General features: G+C 43.2%; 1 protein-coding gene across 1 annotated transcript in view; it reads left to right on the forward strand.

Annotated features, from left to right (window-relative positions):
* Window positions 1-818: 818 nt before the first annotated feature.
* Hsf5 (heat shock transcription factor family member 5) overlaps window positions 819-18,594 on the forward strand; it is a 41,656-nt gene continuing 23,880 nt past the window's right edge. Inside the window, 3 exon segments of the mRNA XM_013013285.1 lie at window positions 819-1,303; window positions 1,305-1,569; window positions 7,711-8,085. Of these exon segments, the coding sequence (XP_012868739.1) occupies window positions 929-1,303; window positions 1,305-1,569; window positions 7,711-8,085 (1,015 nt within the window). The 5' untranslated portion in view covers window positions 819-928.

The following is an 18,594-nucleotide window of genomic DNA, read 5'->3' on the forward strand; positions in this document are numbered from 1 at the left end:
TCATTTTAATTTCTTAAGGAAACGTAGTGCTTGTTTTTTTGGTTTCTGTTTCTTGGTCCTTCTGTTGTTTTTAACCAGGAGGAAAAAGACTTTTAAGCATAGCTCTTCCCAAGAATTTCTATTCTCAAAATGAGCTACTGGGGTATATCTATGGTTAGTGATTGGATAGGGATTGAGTCTTACGGGTTCTAAAGAATACTGTCTTATCTCATCTTGAGGTTCACTTGTCTTTAGTGTCTGAAATGTCACCAGCTGGTTGAGGGGGCACCGCAGAGTTGTACTTACCATAAACGTTCTCTGGCTCCCTTTCTGCCAAGAGCCTCAGTTTCACCTAACCTCGCGTAAGTTGGGTTGAGCAAAAACACCGGCTTGGAAGAGCCGATATCTTTAAAGATAGAAAATGCTCCTACCGGAAAAGGTGGATATTTTTATTTGGAGAGACAGGGGTACGGTAAAAGACCGCTGTTCTCCGGGACGGGCTCTGTACGGCCGGATGCACACTCTGCATTCGGCTGCAGCCCTTGATCCTAACGCCCTTAGTATTCCGGGCGTGGAGAACCGAGAACCGGGGCTTCTCTCTTTGCAGGACTTAGAATTCCCCGGCGGGCGGCGCTCCTCCGTCCACGTGGGGGCGGTTTGGGGGCCGGAGCCCACCGTGTCCGGGCGGACCGACCCACCGCGGGGGCGCAGGTCCGCGCATCCCTGCATGGGGTCCTGCTCGCGCCCCACAGGCCGCGCGGTGCAACTCGAGGCCTCATTGGCTGCGCCGAGGGCAGGCCCGAGACTCGTGCGCCAACGGTCTTCGGGTCCTGGGAGGCCGGGCACTGGCAGGAGGGGGCAGGGCGAAGCGAAGCGAAGGCCCCGGGGGATCGAGAACGGTGGGAGAGAGCCAGGCTCGGCGGGGCGAGGCCCAGGCCCGGGCGGGGCGATGGAGGAGGCGCTGCTCTCTACTCCCATCAACCCCAACAACTTCCCCGCCAAGCTGTGGCGGCTGGTGAACAGCCCCCGCTACCGCTCGATCCGCTGGGACGGCCGCGGCGAGGGGCTGCTCATCGACCAGCCGCTCTTTGAGGCCGAACTGCTCAGCCCGCCGGGGCCGGGAGCCGGAGGCGGCGGTGGTGCCGCTGCCGGAGGGGCCAGCGTCGGGGGTGCTGGCGGTGGTGGTCTGGGGGCCACTGCGGCCGAACCCGAGCTCTTCAAAACCACCAACTTCACCAGCTTCATCCGCCAACTCAACCTATACGGCTTCCGCAAGGTGGTGCTGGGCGGGCCGGGCGCGGCGGGGCCCGGGGCCGGCGGCCCACGCGGGCGACGGGCCGCTGCACCATTTCCACAGCCCGCACTTCCGCCGCGACCAGCCGCAGCTGCTCGTGCACCTCAAGCGGCTCACCAGTGCCAACAAGGCCAAGCTGGCGGCCGGCCTGGAGGTGCCCTGCCGCCCGCCCAACCGCTTCCAGCGGCTCCTCATCACGTCCGCCTCCGCCTCGGCCTCCGCCTCGGCCTCCACCTCCCCACTGCAGCACCAGGACCCACCGCTGCCACCCGCAGGGTCCCGGCCCGAGCCGCACGGTGAGTCCCTAGTTCGAGCCCTGGCCCCTCCACCTGGGCGCATGCCTCCACCCCACCCCCCCAACATGGAGCAACCGCCGCCGTTGCACAGCGCATTGCCCCCACATGCTCACCTTGGAGGCTCCCTGGGACTGTAGGTTCCATCACCTCCTTTCCATCTCACCAGCACCCCAGGGCCCGCCAAAGATGAAACCCCAAGTCGTTTACCTACTTCCAAACCTCTGGAACCATTTTCATTCCCAACAGCCAGCTCCTCCACTGTGAACCTCTAGAATAGGAGCTCCTGGGTTGCAAAGAGACCCAGAAGGTCCGCCATTGCTCTAGGAGGAAATCAGAAGTAGTCGCTGCACTGGTTAAGGCAGGAAGCAGCAGAGTCACAGTCAAAATTTAAAACATTAAACCAAGGGAACGTGCAAAAGGTACTTGGAATGGAAGTTAGTCTTTGAAGAGACATTCCACTCTCCACCTGTTGATACATGTAAGAAATCTTGGAAAGAAGTGTCAGGACAATAATGTAAGGTTCCAAGTCACGTGCATAAAGGTAGATGTTAGGGTGCACCTGTAATTACAGATGGATTGCAAGATCCTGTTCCTAAGTAGAATAGATTGGTTGAACATTGCCTTTGTTCACCATCATTGGATGGTGACTTGAGGTGTTACAGACAACCATAAGGCCAACTGGTTTTCTTTATAGCAAGTTTTTTGTGAAAAAGAATTTTTGAAAGCAAACAGTCTTTCTGTCTTCAACTTTTCAGCATTGAAAGAAAAGCTATCTGCATTTTCTGAAGTTCAGAAACCCTTGATGATGGTGATCTATTTTATAGTCTTGATTTTTTTAAATGCTTTTCTTCCTTCTGGGAAAGTGACTAAGGCAGTATAACACTTCTCTGTTTAAAGAGTTAGTGATATGAAGCAGTATACCAAGGGAAGCAGCAGAATATAATAAAATGAAATTCATATTCCACCTTCAACTAGGAGAGTAATAAAAATATTTTCAGCATGTTAACATGAATTTAGCATAAAGAAGTCTGAGCTATTTTTGCGTTATGAAAATAATTATACATAAACAACACAATGCTCCATTTAACCTAGGTGGGATACTCAGGCAGTACTTTGCCCATTGGAATTTAGACAATTCTATGTCTCTGGAGTTTAGAAGATAAGGAACTAGGTTAGAGTTCTAGAAACAAGTTGGGAAATAGCAGTGGTATAGGAATGTTCTAAAGGAATTCTAAAGGAATATTAAGCTACTTGCATGTGATGACCATTGATTTTGATGGGAAATTACTTGAGGAAAAGCAGTAGAGACAATTCCATGATACATATTTGACAAAAACTCTACACAGACATGTCTTTAAATTTTTTTTAATCACAGGCTGTTTTTTTTTTTCAGGTTGTTTATCTAGTGGGCAGAGGGAGAAAAAATGGGTTAATACTTCAAAGGAACATAGGTAGAAACCAATTCTTGCTCACTTTTCTCTTTGATCTTCTTTTTCGTCTTTCTTTCTTTTTTTTTTTTTTTTTGCCAGTTGTGGGGCCTGAACGCTGTCCCTCAGCTCTTCAGCTCAAGGATAGCACTCTACCACTTGAGCTACAGTGCCACTTTTGGCTTTTTCTGCTTAAGTGGTGCTGGGGAATCAAACTCAGGGCCTCATGCATGCAAGGCAAGCACTCTACCACTGAGCCACCTTCCCAGCTTATGATCATCTTCTTTTACCTATCTTAAACACAGTTGTAGTCTAGTTCAATTGAGGCTGAGGTTGTGGTCCCAGTGGCAGAGTGCCTGCCCAGAGTACAAGGCCCCAAGTTTAAACCTCACTGCTACCATTAAAAAAAAAAAATCTCTACAAGTTCAGTAGAATTAAAACAGAAGCTATCTAGAATCTGATTTTATTTATTTATAGTTGAGTTGCTCAGCATTTTAAAGATTATTTGTTGAAAAATTGTAAATTCATTCTTGTAAGTACACATGTTAGTCCATATGTGTATGTATACATACCTAGGTTATTGTCATTTTCATGCATTTCCTATCGATATGTACAGAAGGATGTTAGGTGTGGATTATCTATACCATAGGCTTGCTTCCCTGCGCAGTTGGGTTTCTGTCTCAGGAGGAATGTAATTCTGTTGTAGATTCAAAATACTGGTACAGCTTTGTTTTGCTCCTAATGTATGTTCAAAGTCCTTAGCTCTTTTTTGTTCTTTTCCTTTTTTGTTTGTTTGTTTGTCTGTCTGTCTGTCATGGGGCTTTAACTCTGGGCCTGGGCTCTGTCCCTGAGCTCTTCAGCTCAAGGCTAGCACTTTACCACTTAAGCCATAGTGCCACTTCTGGTTTTCTGGTAGTTAATTGGAGATAAGAGTATCACGGACTTTCCTGCCTGGGCTAGCTTTGAACCATGATCCTCAGATCCCAGCTTCCTGAGTAGCTAGGATTCCAGGCCACTGGCACGGGGCTAGGATCTTGTTTTTTTATTTAGCTGTCACTTGAAAAGAAATGTGAAAAATCCCTTTTCCCCCTTTTTGTTGCTTTTTATTCTTTTGCTTTTAGGGCAATTTAGTTTACAGTATTTGTTAAAATATTCTAAACTAAGTACCAAATTTGGGAAGTGGTTAATATCTCTTTGCCTGGACACAAGTTTCAACAGGCAATTTTGAGATTCTTTCCTGGCAATTCATTAGTGTCCATAGAAAGAATACAATGTTTAAAAAGCACAAATCCATCTTGTCCAACATTTTCAGAATTCATTCATTCTTTTTTTTTCTGTTCAGTTATAGGACTATGAACTCTGGGCCTGGGCGTTGTTTGTTCCTCAGCTCTTCAGCTCAAGGCGAGTGCTCTACCACTTGAGCCACAGTGCCACTTCCTGTTTTCTGGTGGTTAATTGTAGATGAGTCTCATGGACTTTCCTGCCAGAGCTGGCTTTGAACTGTGATCCTCAGATCTCAGCCTCCTAAGTAACTAGGATTATAGGCCTGAGCCACTGGCACCTGGCATTTCCAGAATCATTCTTTGCCAAATATTTTAATGATGTTCTGAAGATTTTAAGGTGAAGCTCTGTAAAATTGCTCAGAATAGAGCCTTACAAGCTAATCCTTAACAGAAGAGCTTTATTTACTCAGAAATTTAGGTAACTCAGAAACAGTGAAAAGTAACAATTCAGTTCCCTTTTTCTTTTTCCTTTTTGGCAGGTTGTAGGTTGAACTTGGAGACTGTGAAAATTAACCATTTCTTCTTTTCCTTTAACCTTTCCTTTCCTTCCTGTCCTTTTGCAAGTCCTGGGGCTTGAACTCAGGGCCTGGGCACTATCCCTAAGCTTTTTTTACTCAAGGATAACAATCTACCACTTGAGCCACAGTTCCATTTCTGGCTTTTTAGTGGTTAATTGGAGATAAGAATCTCATGGAGGGCTGGAAAGGTGGCTCAGTGGTAGAGCGCTTGCCTTACATGCATGAGGCCCTGGGTTCGATTCCTCAGTACCACATAAGCAAAAAGAAAAAAGCCGGAAGTGGTGCTGTGGCTCAAGTGGTAGAGCACTAGCCTTGAACTCAAGCCTTGAGTTCAAGGCTAGTGCTCTACCACTTGAGCTAAAGAGAAGATCTGAGGGACAGTGCCCAGGCCCAGAGTTCAGTCCCCACGACCGGACCCAAAAAAAAAAAAAAGGATCTCATAGACTTTCCTGCCTGGCTATCTTTTAACCCTGGTTCTCAAATCTCAGCCTCTTGAGTAGTCAGCTAAGGTTACAGATAAGAGCTATCAGTGGCACCTGGCTATGAAAAGCAACAATTTCTTTAGGAAAACGAAGCATGTCAGTAGTAAGTTAATAGTGTATGTACATATAAAATTGCTAGTCAAATAGTATGGTGTAATCTGTTTTTTTGTACTTTAATGGAAAAGTTATTTTAAGAGGTTTGTCATTTACATACATTCAGTCTTTTGAACTAGGCATTGTTGTTCCACATTCAAATAGAGTCCTTGATTTCTACTGCTTCAGAATTTGTGTTGTGTGCATGTGTTTGTTTATTCTTGGCATCAATACTTTATTCCTTAAGGAAACTAAACACTGTAGAAATAGTGAGATGTGTAATAGGTTAAATGGTTTATAATCTAAATATTTGGGAATACAGGGACATGAGAGTTTTTTGTTTTTTGTTTTTTTTTGGCCAGTCATGGGGCCTGAACTCTGGGCCTGGGCACTGTCCCTCAGCTCTTCAGCTCAAGGCTAGCACTCTACCACTAGAGCCACGGTGCCACTTCGGGCTTTTTCTGCTTAGGTGGTGCTGAGGAATTGATCCCAGAGCCTCATGCATGCAAGGCAAGCGCTCTACCACTGAGCCACCTTCCCAGCCCCAAACATAAAAGATCTTTTAACATTTTGTTTAGCACTTGGATAACATGATTGGTTTTCCATGTTTTCAGGTTAATAAAGGAGTTCATGAATCACATTTAATATACAAACCTCTCCTTAGGAATAACTTCCTCTATGTTTAAAAATCATAATCTGTAAAGTAAATCATTTTGTAGCATATATGTTCTTCCTTTTCTCAGTCAACACTAATGCTTCTTGTCTCCTGTTTTTTCTTTTTACCTTGATATATAAGGGAAAACACATACTTGTATTGGAATCTTTGATGAGCCTGGATCTTTGGGTTTAAATCAGTTGTCCTATGATTCAGATCAAACCAGCTCATTTATATGGGAAAGGATACTGCTAGCAATGCTCTAAAGAGGAGGGGGGAAAAGGCCAGGGTTTCATTCTTGTTCAACTTGCTTGCTCACCTGGCACCCTGCCACTTGAGTTATACCACTAGCCTGGGTTTTTGCTGGTAATTTTGGAGATTGAATTTGACACTTTTCTGCCTGGGCTGGCTTTAAAGCTCGATCCTGTAGATCCTGAGTAGCTAGGATTATAGGCATGAGCCACTAAATGCCTAGCTTTAAAAATAAGTAAGTATGGGGGCTGGGAATGTGGCTTAGTGGTAGATTGCTTACCTAGCATGCATGAAGACATGGGTTCAATTCCTTAGTACCACATAAACAAAAAAGCCAGAAGTGGCCCTATGGCTCAAGTCATAGAGTGCTAGCCTTGAGCAAAAGAAGTTCAGGGATAGTACCCAGGCTCTGAGTTCAAGCCACAGGACTAGCACAAAAGCCATTACATTCCTTTTTGTTTCATGTCCTAATTATTTGTTCTACACATTTCTTTTTTGTGAATGGTAGAATACCATTTTCCTATTTGCTTGTTTGTTTTGGGGTCTTCTTGTGTGTTAATATTGGAGCTTGAACTCAGGGCCTGGGTGATGATATCCTTTAGATTTTTTTTCTACTCAAGGCTTATACTCTACCACTTGAGCCACACACTTCCGTTTCTAGCTTTTTCTGATGGTTAATTAGAGATAGTCTCAGGAACTTCTCTGCCCAGGCCGACTTCAAACCTGAATCCTCAGATCTCAATCTTTTGAGTAGCTACGATTACAGGCATGAGCACTCAGCTTCCTACTTGTTATTAAAATTCTTAAATGGTTTGGAAAAAATCAGTAGAAAACCTATAGAAAATAGCTCAGATATTGGAAAAATCTGTTAGTCAATTGAGATAAAAGGTAAGATGGATTGGACACTGGTGGCTCATGCTTGTAATCCTAAGTACTCAGGAGGCTGAGATCTGAGGATCCATAGTTCAAAGCCAACTGGAGCAGTAAAGTCCACTCCAAAACCGAAATGGAGCTGTGGCTCGAAGTGAGAGTACTAGCTTTGAGCAAAAAAGCTCTGGGGTCAGTGCCCAGGCCCTGAGTTCAAACCCCAGCACCAAGAAAGAAAAAAAAAAAGTAAAATGGCTGAATCACATATAACAGTTTTTTACACTAAATATTTGATTCAATCTCTGATTTTAATTTTAGAGTTTGGGCATCTTATCTCTTATAATATATTGAAAACCAAACAAAAATTTGACTCTTTTCAGCAAAGTATGTGTGTTCTTATATTCTGTATTCTGAACTTGTTTGTGCCACAGCTACATTTCTGTTGTGTTCAAAATAGCTGATAGCTTAACAGTAGGATATTTTTTGACCTTTGGTTTACTGTGGTTTTGTGTGTCTGATAGTATAATGTAAAGGTAGTAAATGTGCTCTTTCTCTTTTATGCAGGACCAGTGGCTGTAGGACAATTTCACCGGTCATTCCGGCGAGATAGTTTGTCTCCTTATTCCTACGTATCAACTTCATCCCACAACCACAGCACTTTCCCTCTGAAAGGTTTAGACCGGACCCCGATTCCTCCTAGAACATGGCAGAACTCCCTCGGAATGCACCCTGGACAAGTGGAGACATCTCCTAGTTTTTCAGATAAAGGGGTTCCATTTCCTGTACTGCAGAGATTTCCAACCGAGGTTACCTATACGTTGCAACCTAATGCCACATCTGTGCATGTTCAACAAGGTACTCAAACAATGGTCAGCTCCTCCCAAAAGTATGGTAACTACACACCCTCAGCACAGTACTCCCAAGCCTACTATCCAACAGGTATGAGAAATTCAAGTTCAGTGGCTTCTATTAAGATAGTTTATAATGTCACTTTTATTTTTAATTGCATTTTGATCTCTGTGTACTGAAAAGACAAACAGTAGGAATATGTACCTAAGAAATATAGGACATATTTAAGCAATCCATAAAATTGTCTTGTGTTCTCCGAGATTTGAAAATCCTCTTGGTACATGAAGGTATATATATTTTTAGTGAAATGAAACTTTTGTATCCTCAAAATGTATTCTAGTTTTGAAATTAAGCTTTTAGTACCTTGGAACCTTGCTTTAACTGCCATTGTGTAGTACTTATTTTGATTTATTTATTTATTTTTGTCAGTGTGGGGCTTGAACTCTGGGCTTGGGTGCTGTCCCTGCGCTCTTCAGCTCAAGGCAAGCACTCTACTGCTTGAGCCACAGCACCACTTCCCGCTTTTTTCTTTTTGCTTATGTGGTGCTGAGGAATCAAACCCAGGGCCTCATGCATGCAAGGCAAGCGCTCTACCACTGAGCCACCTTCCCAGCCCCTGGAAAATATTTTAACTACTCAAAATGTGTCAAGTCATTGAAATATCAAAGAATAAATATAACTCTCTGATTTATTTGTAATTAGTGGAATTAAAATCTGTAGTTCCTCTCCCTTGCCCACCCCCGCCCCAGTACTAGGGCTTCAACCCAGATCCTGGACATGCCAGGCAGGTACTTTGCCACTTGAGTCATGTTCCAAGTCTAAACTTGTGGCTGTTGACTTAAGTCTTTCCCTGCCACTAGAGGGCTAGGTTTACCTTAAACTCTGAGGGACAGGGGTTTAATTTTTTAAAGTTTTGGCACGTGCAGCAGACATTGCTCATTGTTTAGCTTTTTGGATTCAATTTATTTCCCAGAATATTTATGCTTCCAACTATCTTAGTAAATCTAAGGTATTTGATTTAAATCCAAAACATTTTAGTTATATATTTGAATAACTTCCAAAAGATAGAGTGTAGAAAAATACTTCCTTAATCTATATTGGAAATGACAATACCTTGACTTTTAGGTAGCAATATTAGTATCATATGGCTTTTGCTTTGTTTTGTTTTGTTTTTGTTGGTCGTGGGGCTTGAACTCTGGGCCTGGGTGCTGTCCCTCAGCTCTTCAGCTCAAGGCTAGCGCTCTACCACTTGAGCCACAGCATCACTTCGGCTTTTTCTGTTTATGTGGTGCTGAGGAATCAAACCCAGGGCCTCATGCAGGGGAGGCAAGCACTCTACCACTGAGCTACCTTCTGAGCCTCTCATATGGTTTTTTAAGCATTAGGATTATATTTAAAAACTCGTATCATTCAGAGACTATCACCCTTACATTTATTTCCAAATTGCCCATTGTTTCAAATCTTCCTTTGTGCAAACTTTCATGACTTAAATTGTACGATATGATGCAAAAATGTCTACTTCTAATACACATTTATGAATATCTGACATTTAAAAAATCAGTAGTTCTAGCTACTCAGGAGGCTGAGATCTGAGGGAAACATAATAGGGAAACACCTGTGAAATAGTCATCATGTTGTTTAGGGCCTGAAAAATAGTCAAAATTGGATCAGAAAACAGATTCCTGGGCCATGGCTCCCAAGTCTTATCAGTTACATGAAATAACAAGGCAGCATTGATAAGGTGGCTCTGGTGCCCAACCGGGGCATGAAAGTCCATGAAACTCTTCTCTCCAATAAAACCACCAGAAAACCGGAAGTGATGTTGTAGCTTAACTGGTAGAGCACTAGGCTTGAGCTGAAGAGCTAAGGGACAGCACTCAGGCCCAGAGTTCAAGCCCCATGACCGACAAAAAATTAAAATTAAAATTTAAAAAAAATCAGTAGCTGGACTGGGAATGTGGCTTAGTAGTACAGTTCATGAAACCCTAGGTGTAATTCCTCAGTACCATATAAACAGAAAAAGCCAGAAGTGGTGCTGTGGCTCAAGTGGTAGAATTCTGGGCTTGAGCAAAAGAAGCTCAAGAACAGTGCCCAAGCTGAGTTTAAGCCCCAGGACTGGCAAAAAATAAAATAAAATAAGGTAAAAATAAAAAATCGATAATAATGGCAAAAAAGCATTTCAATTAATTTTTACAATTCTTGGGTTAGTTTCTTTTCTTTTTTTTTGGGTCCAGTCGTGGGGTCTGAACTCTGGGCCTGGGCACTGTCCCTCAGCTCTTCAGCTCAAGGCTAGCGCTCTACCACTTGAGCCACAGCACCACTTCTGGTTTTCTAGTGGTTTATTGGAGATAAGAGTCTCACGGACTTTCCTGCCCAGGCTGGCTTTGAACTGTGATCCTCAGATCTCAGCCTCCTGAGTAGCTAAAATTATAGGCATGAGCCACTGGCACCCGGCTCCATTTATTTATTTTTTAAAATATTATTTTTAGGGGTTGAGGACATAGCTTACTAGTAAAGTACTTGTCTATCATTGTAAGACCTATCACTGAAAAAAAATATATAATACACATTTTTTATATAGTCTTATAATTTTATTACCTCATAATGAAATCATTTTGGTATCTCAGAAATGAAGATAAATAGCAAAGCATACTCTCTGAACTTTTTTTGTTGTTGTTGGTTATGGGGCTTGAAACCTGGATCTAGACACTATCCTTGAGCTCTTCATCTCAAAGCAAGCACTCTACCATTTGAGGCACAGTGCCACTTCCAGTTTTCTGGTAGTTAATTGGAGATAGAGTCTCATGGAGGGGCTGGGAAGGTGGCTTAGTGGTAGCGTGCATGCCTGATGCCCTGGGTTCGATTCCTTAGCACCACATAAGCAGAAAAGGCCAGAAGTAGTGCTGTGGCTCAAGTGGTAGAGCTCTCACCTTGAGCTGAAGAGCTCAGGGACAGCACCCAGGCCCAGAGTTCAGGCCCCATGACTGACCAAAAGAGAGAGAGAGAGAGAAAGAGAGAGAGAGAGAGAGAGTGTCTCATGAATTTTCCTTGTCCAGACTGGCTTTGAACTGAGTGACTGGGATTATAGTTGTGAGCCATTGGCGTCTGGCTCTCTTTGACCTTTTTTTCTAAAACGTGAATAGTGGAGCTCTACATTGTTCATTCCAGCCAACTAAGAATCAGGGAATAACAGACAGGAGAAACTGACAATGGTGACTGAGACCTGGAGCTCAACCAAGAGTACTGAGGCCATGCTGGTGGATGCCAGCCATTGATTGGGCTCTTTCTGCTAGTGATCATCTGTTTTACTTGTTGGGGAAGAAATTGTGTTTTTTTAAAATAGCCTTTTGCAAGATAATAGTCTTTCATTCAAATTATTTTCTATTTTTCTGAAACAGTGTAGTAGTATGCTTTTCCCAGAATGAGGAAATAGGATGATAGAAACAAGGGATAAAACTTTCAGAAAAGACTAGAGAGAACAAAGCCCTGTGAATTAAGAATCTGGGAGAATTCATTTTCTCAGTTATATAGGTTTAGAAGCAATCTTTAAGAGGTATTTTTGTTAGATCATCTCTTCCAGGGCTGATTAAACAAAATAAGTGAAAGGAATACACGTTAGAAATTAGCTGGGTGCCATGACTGTAGTCCTAGCTGCTCAAGAGGCTGAGATCTGAGGATCATGGTTCAAAGCCAGCCAGGGCAGAAAAGTCTGTGAGACTCTTATCTCCAATAAACAACCAGAAAAACCAGAAGTGCTGCTGTGGCTCAAGTGGTAGAGCGCTTGCCTTGAGCTGAAGAGCTAAAGAGCTGAGGGACAGTGCCCAGGCCCAGAATTCAAGCTCTACGACCGACAGACAGACAGATGGACACACACACACACACACACACACACACACACACACGCACACGCCTGAGTTCAAGCATCAGTACCAGCATTTAAAAAAAAAAAAAGAGGCTAGGGCTATAATTTGTAAAGCACTTGCCAGTGTGTGCTACTTTTGGCACTCGTTTCCAGTCCTAGCACTAAAGAGAAAAAAAAGTACACAAGTAATACTGTTGATTTTGTAGTACATAGCACATATAAAATAGAATCTTGTAGTATTTGAGTCTTATTTTTGTAAGGTCCACTCCTGGATGGTGAGTAGACTCCACCCTCCTCACAGCAAAGTCTCCACCCAGTACCTGCGTTACCTAGGCAACTGGCACACCTGGAAGAGGTCACATCTGCATCGCTGAGGTCACATCTCTGCCCATACCCTAGATAAGGCCTAGCCCAGGCCCACACGCCCTCTTTCCCAGCTCTTTCCCAGCTCTCTCTTCTCGTTCCCAGCTCTCGCTCTTTCCTAGCCCTCTTCTCTTTTCCACCTCTCTTCTCTTTCCCAGCTCTCTTTCCCAGCTCTCTCTTCTCTTTTCTAGCTCTTTCTCAGCTCTTTCCCAGCTGCATGGAGGGCCAACATGGCCTGGTGCCAGCCAGAACGATGAATAAACCTACCCCTTACCTGAATACCACGTGCGTGGTGTTCTTACTCTGCTACCTCTTTTTAAAAACCTCACAATTTTGTCAGTTATTGAAAAGGATAATTGGATTGACTTTTTTTTTTTGTCATTCGTGGGGCTTGAACTCTGGTCTTGGGCACTGTCCCTGGGCTCTTCAGCTCAAGGTGAGTGCTCTACCGCTTGAGCCACAGCACCACTTCCTGACTAGTTTGTTTTTATGGTAGGCAGTCAGTACTGAGGTTTGTACTCAGGCCCTCATGCTTGCTAGGCAGGTAATCTGCTGAGTCACACCTTTAGCTCTTTATTACATTGGTATGTATATATTTATTATTTTTATAATACTGGGGTTTGAGCTTAGAACCTCACAACATATTTGGCTGGTATTCTACCACTTGAGCTATGCCTCCAACCCTGGGTTTTTGCTGGTTATTTTGGAGACAAAGTCTCATGGACTTTCTGCCCTAGCTAGCTTCAAACTTTGATCCTCCAGATCTTAGCCTCATGAGTAACTAGGATTACAGACATGAGCCACAGATAGCCAGCTTGAACTGGTTTATCTGCTCTGGAAAAGAAACTGCTATAAATATCATAGACATGCTTTATTCTTTCAGATTAAAGTGAAGAAAATACACTGTTGAGCAATTTAACCAATATTTAATGAGTACCTATTTATGAACAGCATTACAAAGGACTTTCTTGAATATAAATAGGATATTGATGTAAGAGGCAAGATAACCATCATTCTCAAACTCATCTAAATAAATCATAACAAAAGACTAATTTTGGAGTAGTTATCTTTCAGTCCATTCAGAATGAACTATGTTACCTGAGGTCTGGTTGAAATGTTAATAGAAAATGATACTCAACTACATAAAATTGTGTTAAAAATAAATGAAACTCCAAATATATTATCCACAATCTTTAAATTTTTTCCATTATTTCATAAATTACTGATTTTTTTTGTCTTATTCCAGTCAGGGAGTTTAAACTCAGGAGAGCTGGGCGCTGTTTCTAAGCTTTTTTGCTTAAGGCTGACACTCTGCTACTGGGTTACAGCTCCACTTTTGACTTTTTACTAGCTAATTGGGAGATAAGTCTCATGGGCTTTTCTGTCTGGGCTGGCTTTGAACTGCAGCCCTCAGGTCTCAGCCTTCTAAGTAGCTAGGATTACAGGTATAAGCTACCAGCACTTGGCTGCTTCCTCTCTTTCTTCTTCTTCTTTTTTGTTTAGCCAGGATTTATTTTATTATAACAAGGCTAACATAGGGAGAAAATAGAAAAGAAAGAAGTAGAGGAATGGCTCAAGTGGTAGAGCAAAAAGCCAAGATCATAAGTCCCTGAGTTCAAGCTCCATTACCAGAGGGAAAGGATGGGAGAGGAGGAGTGGAGAGGGAAAGAGAGGGTGAGGAAGAAAAAAAGAGATCTTTCCTGCTCCTCACACAGAAAATATGAGTTAAAGACTCAAGATGGTGGCTCTTTGTATCTTTTGTCCTTTCCCAGCTGGGCAAATACTGTCTAGCCATCTCCTAAGCTCTAATAATGGTTCTGGGTAGTATAATATGAGTGAGGACCCACCAAAACATGGGTAACCTTCCAAGACTTCTGGCCTGAGTTCTTTCCTTCTGTCTCTCTACCCATCAAGAAAGAGTTCCCAGATTTTTACCATTTCAAAGGAAAGGGCCGATTAAGACAGTGCTCCTAAATCTCCTAATCTTGTAATTTTATACTGAAAGGAAGTTAGGTTTGGTAGGAGGGGAGCTTATCTGATTTTTCAGTTTACTTCCTAGTTTGAACTGAGTCTGGCCCTTTTTGATATGTAATAAAATAATATAATTTTGATACCTCCTCATCTATCCTGCCTCATTTTACCTAAATGATTTTGATCCCTTTTAAATTTAAACAGAGGGCTGGGAAGGTAGCTCAGTGGTAGAGCGCTTGCCTTGCATGCATGAGGCCCTGGGTTCGATTCCCCAGCACCACATAAGCAAAAAAAGAAAAAAAGCCGGAAGTGGCACTGTGACTCAAGTGGTAGAGTGCTAGCCTTGAGCTGAAGAGCTGAGGGACAGAGCCCAGGCCAGAGTTCAGGCCCCACGACCGGACCCAAAATGAATGAATGAATGAATAAATAAATAAATTTAAACAGAGTGCAAAGAAGTGATGGTCTGTCTTCTGTAGCTGCTTTCTGCTATGAGTGGACTGTTGGCCCTACCTGGAAAAATAAAATTTTAATTCGTGTGTGTGTCTATGTGTGTGTATGTCTGTGTGTCTGTGTCTGTGTCTGTGTGCGTGTGTGTGTTGGTCCTGGGGCTTGAACTCAGGACTGTCTCTGAGCTTTTTAGCTTAAGGCTAGCACTCTACCACTGGAGCCAGAGCTCCATTTTTGCCTCTTTTTTTTTGGTAGTTTATTGGAGACAAGAATGTCAAGGACTTTCCTGCCTTGGCTAGCTTCAACTGTGATCCTCAAATCTCAGCTTCCTGAGTATCCAGGATTACAGATGTGAGCCACTGGCTAAGAAAGGTAACCATTTTAAGGAAAACAAAGCGAATAGCATCCCTTATTCTCATATTTAAAAATAATATTACATAGCAACCACTATGACTAGGCACTTAGGATAGGACTTTTCAAATATTTATTCCTTTAATCCTTACAATAAACTTATCAGATAGGTGGTATAGTTATTCTCATTTTATAGATCTTTTTTTTTGGCCAGTCCTGGGGACTTGAACTCAGGGCCTGGGCACTGTCCAAGAGCTCAAGGGTAACACTTGAGCCACAGTGTCACTTCTGGCCATTTTTGCGTATGTGGTACTGAGGAATCAAACCCAGGGCTTCATGCATGCTAGGCAAGCACTGTAGCACTAAGCCACATTCCCATCCCCTTATAGACCATTTTTATGGATGGGGGAGACCAAGGCACAGCTAGTAAGTGGTAAGTGGCTGGCTGGGATGCCCAGGCAATCTGTTTAAAGAGTGCATCCTTTGGCCACTGTGCTCTGCTATCTTACTTGCCTCTAATAAAGGGATCTTTGGGCTTTTTCATTGTGTGTGTGTGTGTGTGTGTGTGTGTGTGTGTGGCTTGAACTCAGGTACTAGTGTGTGTGTGTGTGTGTGTGTGTGTGTGTGTGTGGCTTGAACTCAGGTACTAGATGTTATCCTTTAGCTTTTTCAGCTCAAGGCTAGTGTTCTACATAGTGTTCTACCACTTGAGCCACACCTCCCTTTTCAGCTTCTTTGGTGGTTAATTGAAGATAGGAGTTTTATAAACTGCTGATTTGGAATCACTATCCTCATTCCTTCACCTCCTGAGTAGCTAGGCATGAGCAACTAAGGTTACCCCCCTCCATGCATGCACTGATTTCATTGCTTTGCTTCTCCTCCTCTCCTCCTCCTCCCCTTCCCCTTCTCCCTTCTCCCTTCTCCTCCTCCTCTCCTCTCCTCTCCTTCCTTCCACTCTTCCTTCCTTTGGCTGGTCCTGGAACTTAAATTCAGGGCCCAAGCTCTGTCTTTGAGCTTCTTTTGCTCAAGACTAGTGCTCTACCACTTGAGCCACAGCTTCACTCTGGCTTTTTTGGGGAGGTGGTTAATTGGAGATAAGAGTCTCAGGGACTTTACTTCCCTGGGCTGGCTTCAAACAATGATCATCAGATCTCACCCTCCTGAGTAGCTAGGATTACAGGTGTGAGCCACTGGCACCTGCTCCCTCCCTCCCTCCCCCCTCTCTTTTTCTTTCTTTCTTTCTTTCCTTCCTTCCTTCTTCTTTCTTTCTTTGTGTTGTGGGGCTTGAACTCTGAGCTTAGGCGCTGTCCCTGAGCTCTTCAGCTCAAGGCAAGTGCTCTACCACTAGAGCCATAGAGCCACTTCTGGTTTTCTGATGTTTATTGGAGCTAAGAGTCTCACGGACTTTCCTGCCCAAGCTGGCTTTGAATGGCAATCCTCAGCTCTCAGTCTCCTGAGTAGCTAGGATTACAGACATGAACCACAGGTTTATTTTTTCTTTTACGGGAATCTTCTGGTACATGTCTATCCCACAGTTAATTGTCTCTAGTTAGGGTATATAGATACTGATGGAAAAATCTACACTTGTATGCTACTTGTGGCATAGGGACTGTTCTGGGTTATTGTCTCATTCTATACAAACAGAAAAAATATACTTCAACTGCTATAGCTAGAGACTTCGTTTGGAGATCTGGGGGTTGGGGGGGGGAGGGGAGGGCAGGGGATGCTGCCTCTGATTAATTTCTGCAATCCCCACACTCAGCATAGTGCTTAGTTATAATAGGACCGTAATAAATAATATATTGACTGGAATGAACTAGTTCTAGTCCCATCTTGGTGGTTAATCATCTCTTGTGACCTTCAGTGGATCTATGAAGTGACCATAATAGTCTGAATCAGGAATGAAATGACTTAATGTATATGAATAGATTTTATAAAATTTGAAAGTCGAGTGCTGGTGGCTCACACCTGCAACTAGCTACTCAGGAGGCTGAAATCTGAGGATTGCAATTCAGAGCCAGCCTGGGCAGGAAAGACTATGAGACTTTTATCTCTAACCACCAAAAAGACTCAGGAACACACACACCCTAAAACAATTAAAAAAAATCCAAACCAGGTGCCAGTGGACACACACACGCACACACACACACCCTAAAACAATTTAAAAAAATCCAAACCAGGTGCCAGTGGACACACACACACACACACACACACACACACACACACACACACTAAAACAATTTTAAAAAATCCAAACCAGGTGCCAGTGGACACACACACACACACACACACACACACACACACACACACACACCCTAAAACAATTAAAAAAAAATCCAAACCAGGTGCCAGTGGACACACACACACACCCTAACACACACACCCTAACACACACACCCTAAAACAATTAAAAAAAAATCCAAACCAGGTGCCAGTGTGAGCTACTCAGGAGGCTGAGATCTGAGGATTGGGGTTCAAAGCCAGCCTGGGCAGGAAAGTCTATGAGACCCTTATCTCCAGTTAACCACCAGAAAACAGGAAGTGGAACCGTAGCTCAAGTAGTAGAGCACTTCCCTTGAGCTGAAGAGCTGAAGGACAGTGCCTAGGCCCAGACTTCAGGTCGACCAAAAAAAAAAAAAATCCAACACAACCAACTATGATAATAGCTGAATAACACAGTATATTGTATGGATCGTTTACCCTCATGATCCAGTGGTTAACAGAAGCTGTGGCTCATAGCCAGTATTTCAAGAGAAGGTATCATATGTCAGTAGCTTAGGAAAAGATTAAAATTTGAAGTCTGTTTTTTTGTTTGTTTTGTTTTTGTCATTTGTGGGGCTTGAACTCTGGGCCTGGGTGCTGTCCCTCATCTCTTCAGCTCAGGGCTAGCGCTCTAATGCTTAAGCCACAGTGCTTCTGACTTTTTCTGTTTATGTGGTGTTGAGGAATCGAATCCAGGGCCTTATGCATGGGAGACAAGCACCCTACCACCGAGCCACCTTCCCAGCCCTGAAATCTGATTTTTTAACGACTACATATCACTTTTGCACCATTGTAAAGTCAAAAAAATCTTAAGTTGAACCACCACAAATAGAGAACAGTAATACCTAGAAGACCTTTTCTTATCTTACCATAAATAAGATGCTGAAATTCTAGTTGCTATAGTAGCTTACTCTGAAATTAAATTTGCTATTTACTATTTCTTTTTTTTTTTTTTTTTGATCCGGTCATGGGGCCTGAATTCTGGGCCTGGGCGCTGTCCCTCAGCTCTTCAGCTCAAGGTTAGCACACTACCACTTGAGCCATAGCACCACTTCCGGCTTTTTTTTTTCCTGCTTATGTGGTGCTGAGGAATCAAACCCAGGGCCTCACGCATGCAAAACAAGCACTGTTACCACTGAGCCACCTTCTCAGCCCTGCTATTTACTATTTCTTATGAGCATTTATATAATTGGATATTTTCTTACTACTGATGCTGTAGTAACCTAGAATAGATTCATATCAGAAACATTTTAGTTGTATATTTGATTTTTTTTTGGGGGGGTTCCAGTTGTGGGGCCTGAACTCTGGGCCTGGGCGCTGTCCCTCAGCTCTTCAGCTCAAGG

The sequence above is a fragment of the Dipodomys ordii genome, unplaced genomic scaffold, assembly GCF_000151885.1.
Source record: "Dipodomys ordii isolate 6190 unplaced genomic scaffold, Dord_2.0 Scaffold19, whole genome shotgun sequence".
Taxonomy (NCBI): domain Eukaryota; kingdom Metazoa; phylum Chordata; class Mammalia; order Rodentia; family Heteromyidae; genus Dipodomys; species Dipodomys ordii.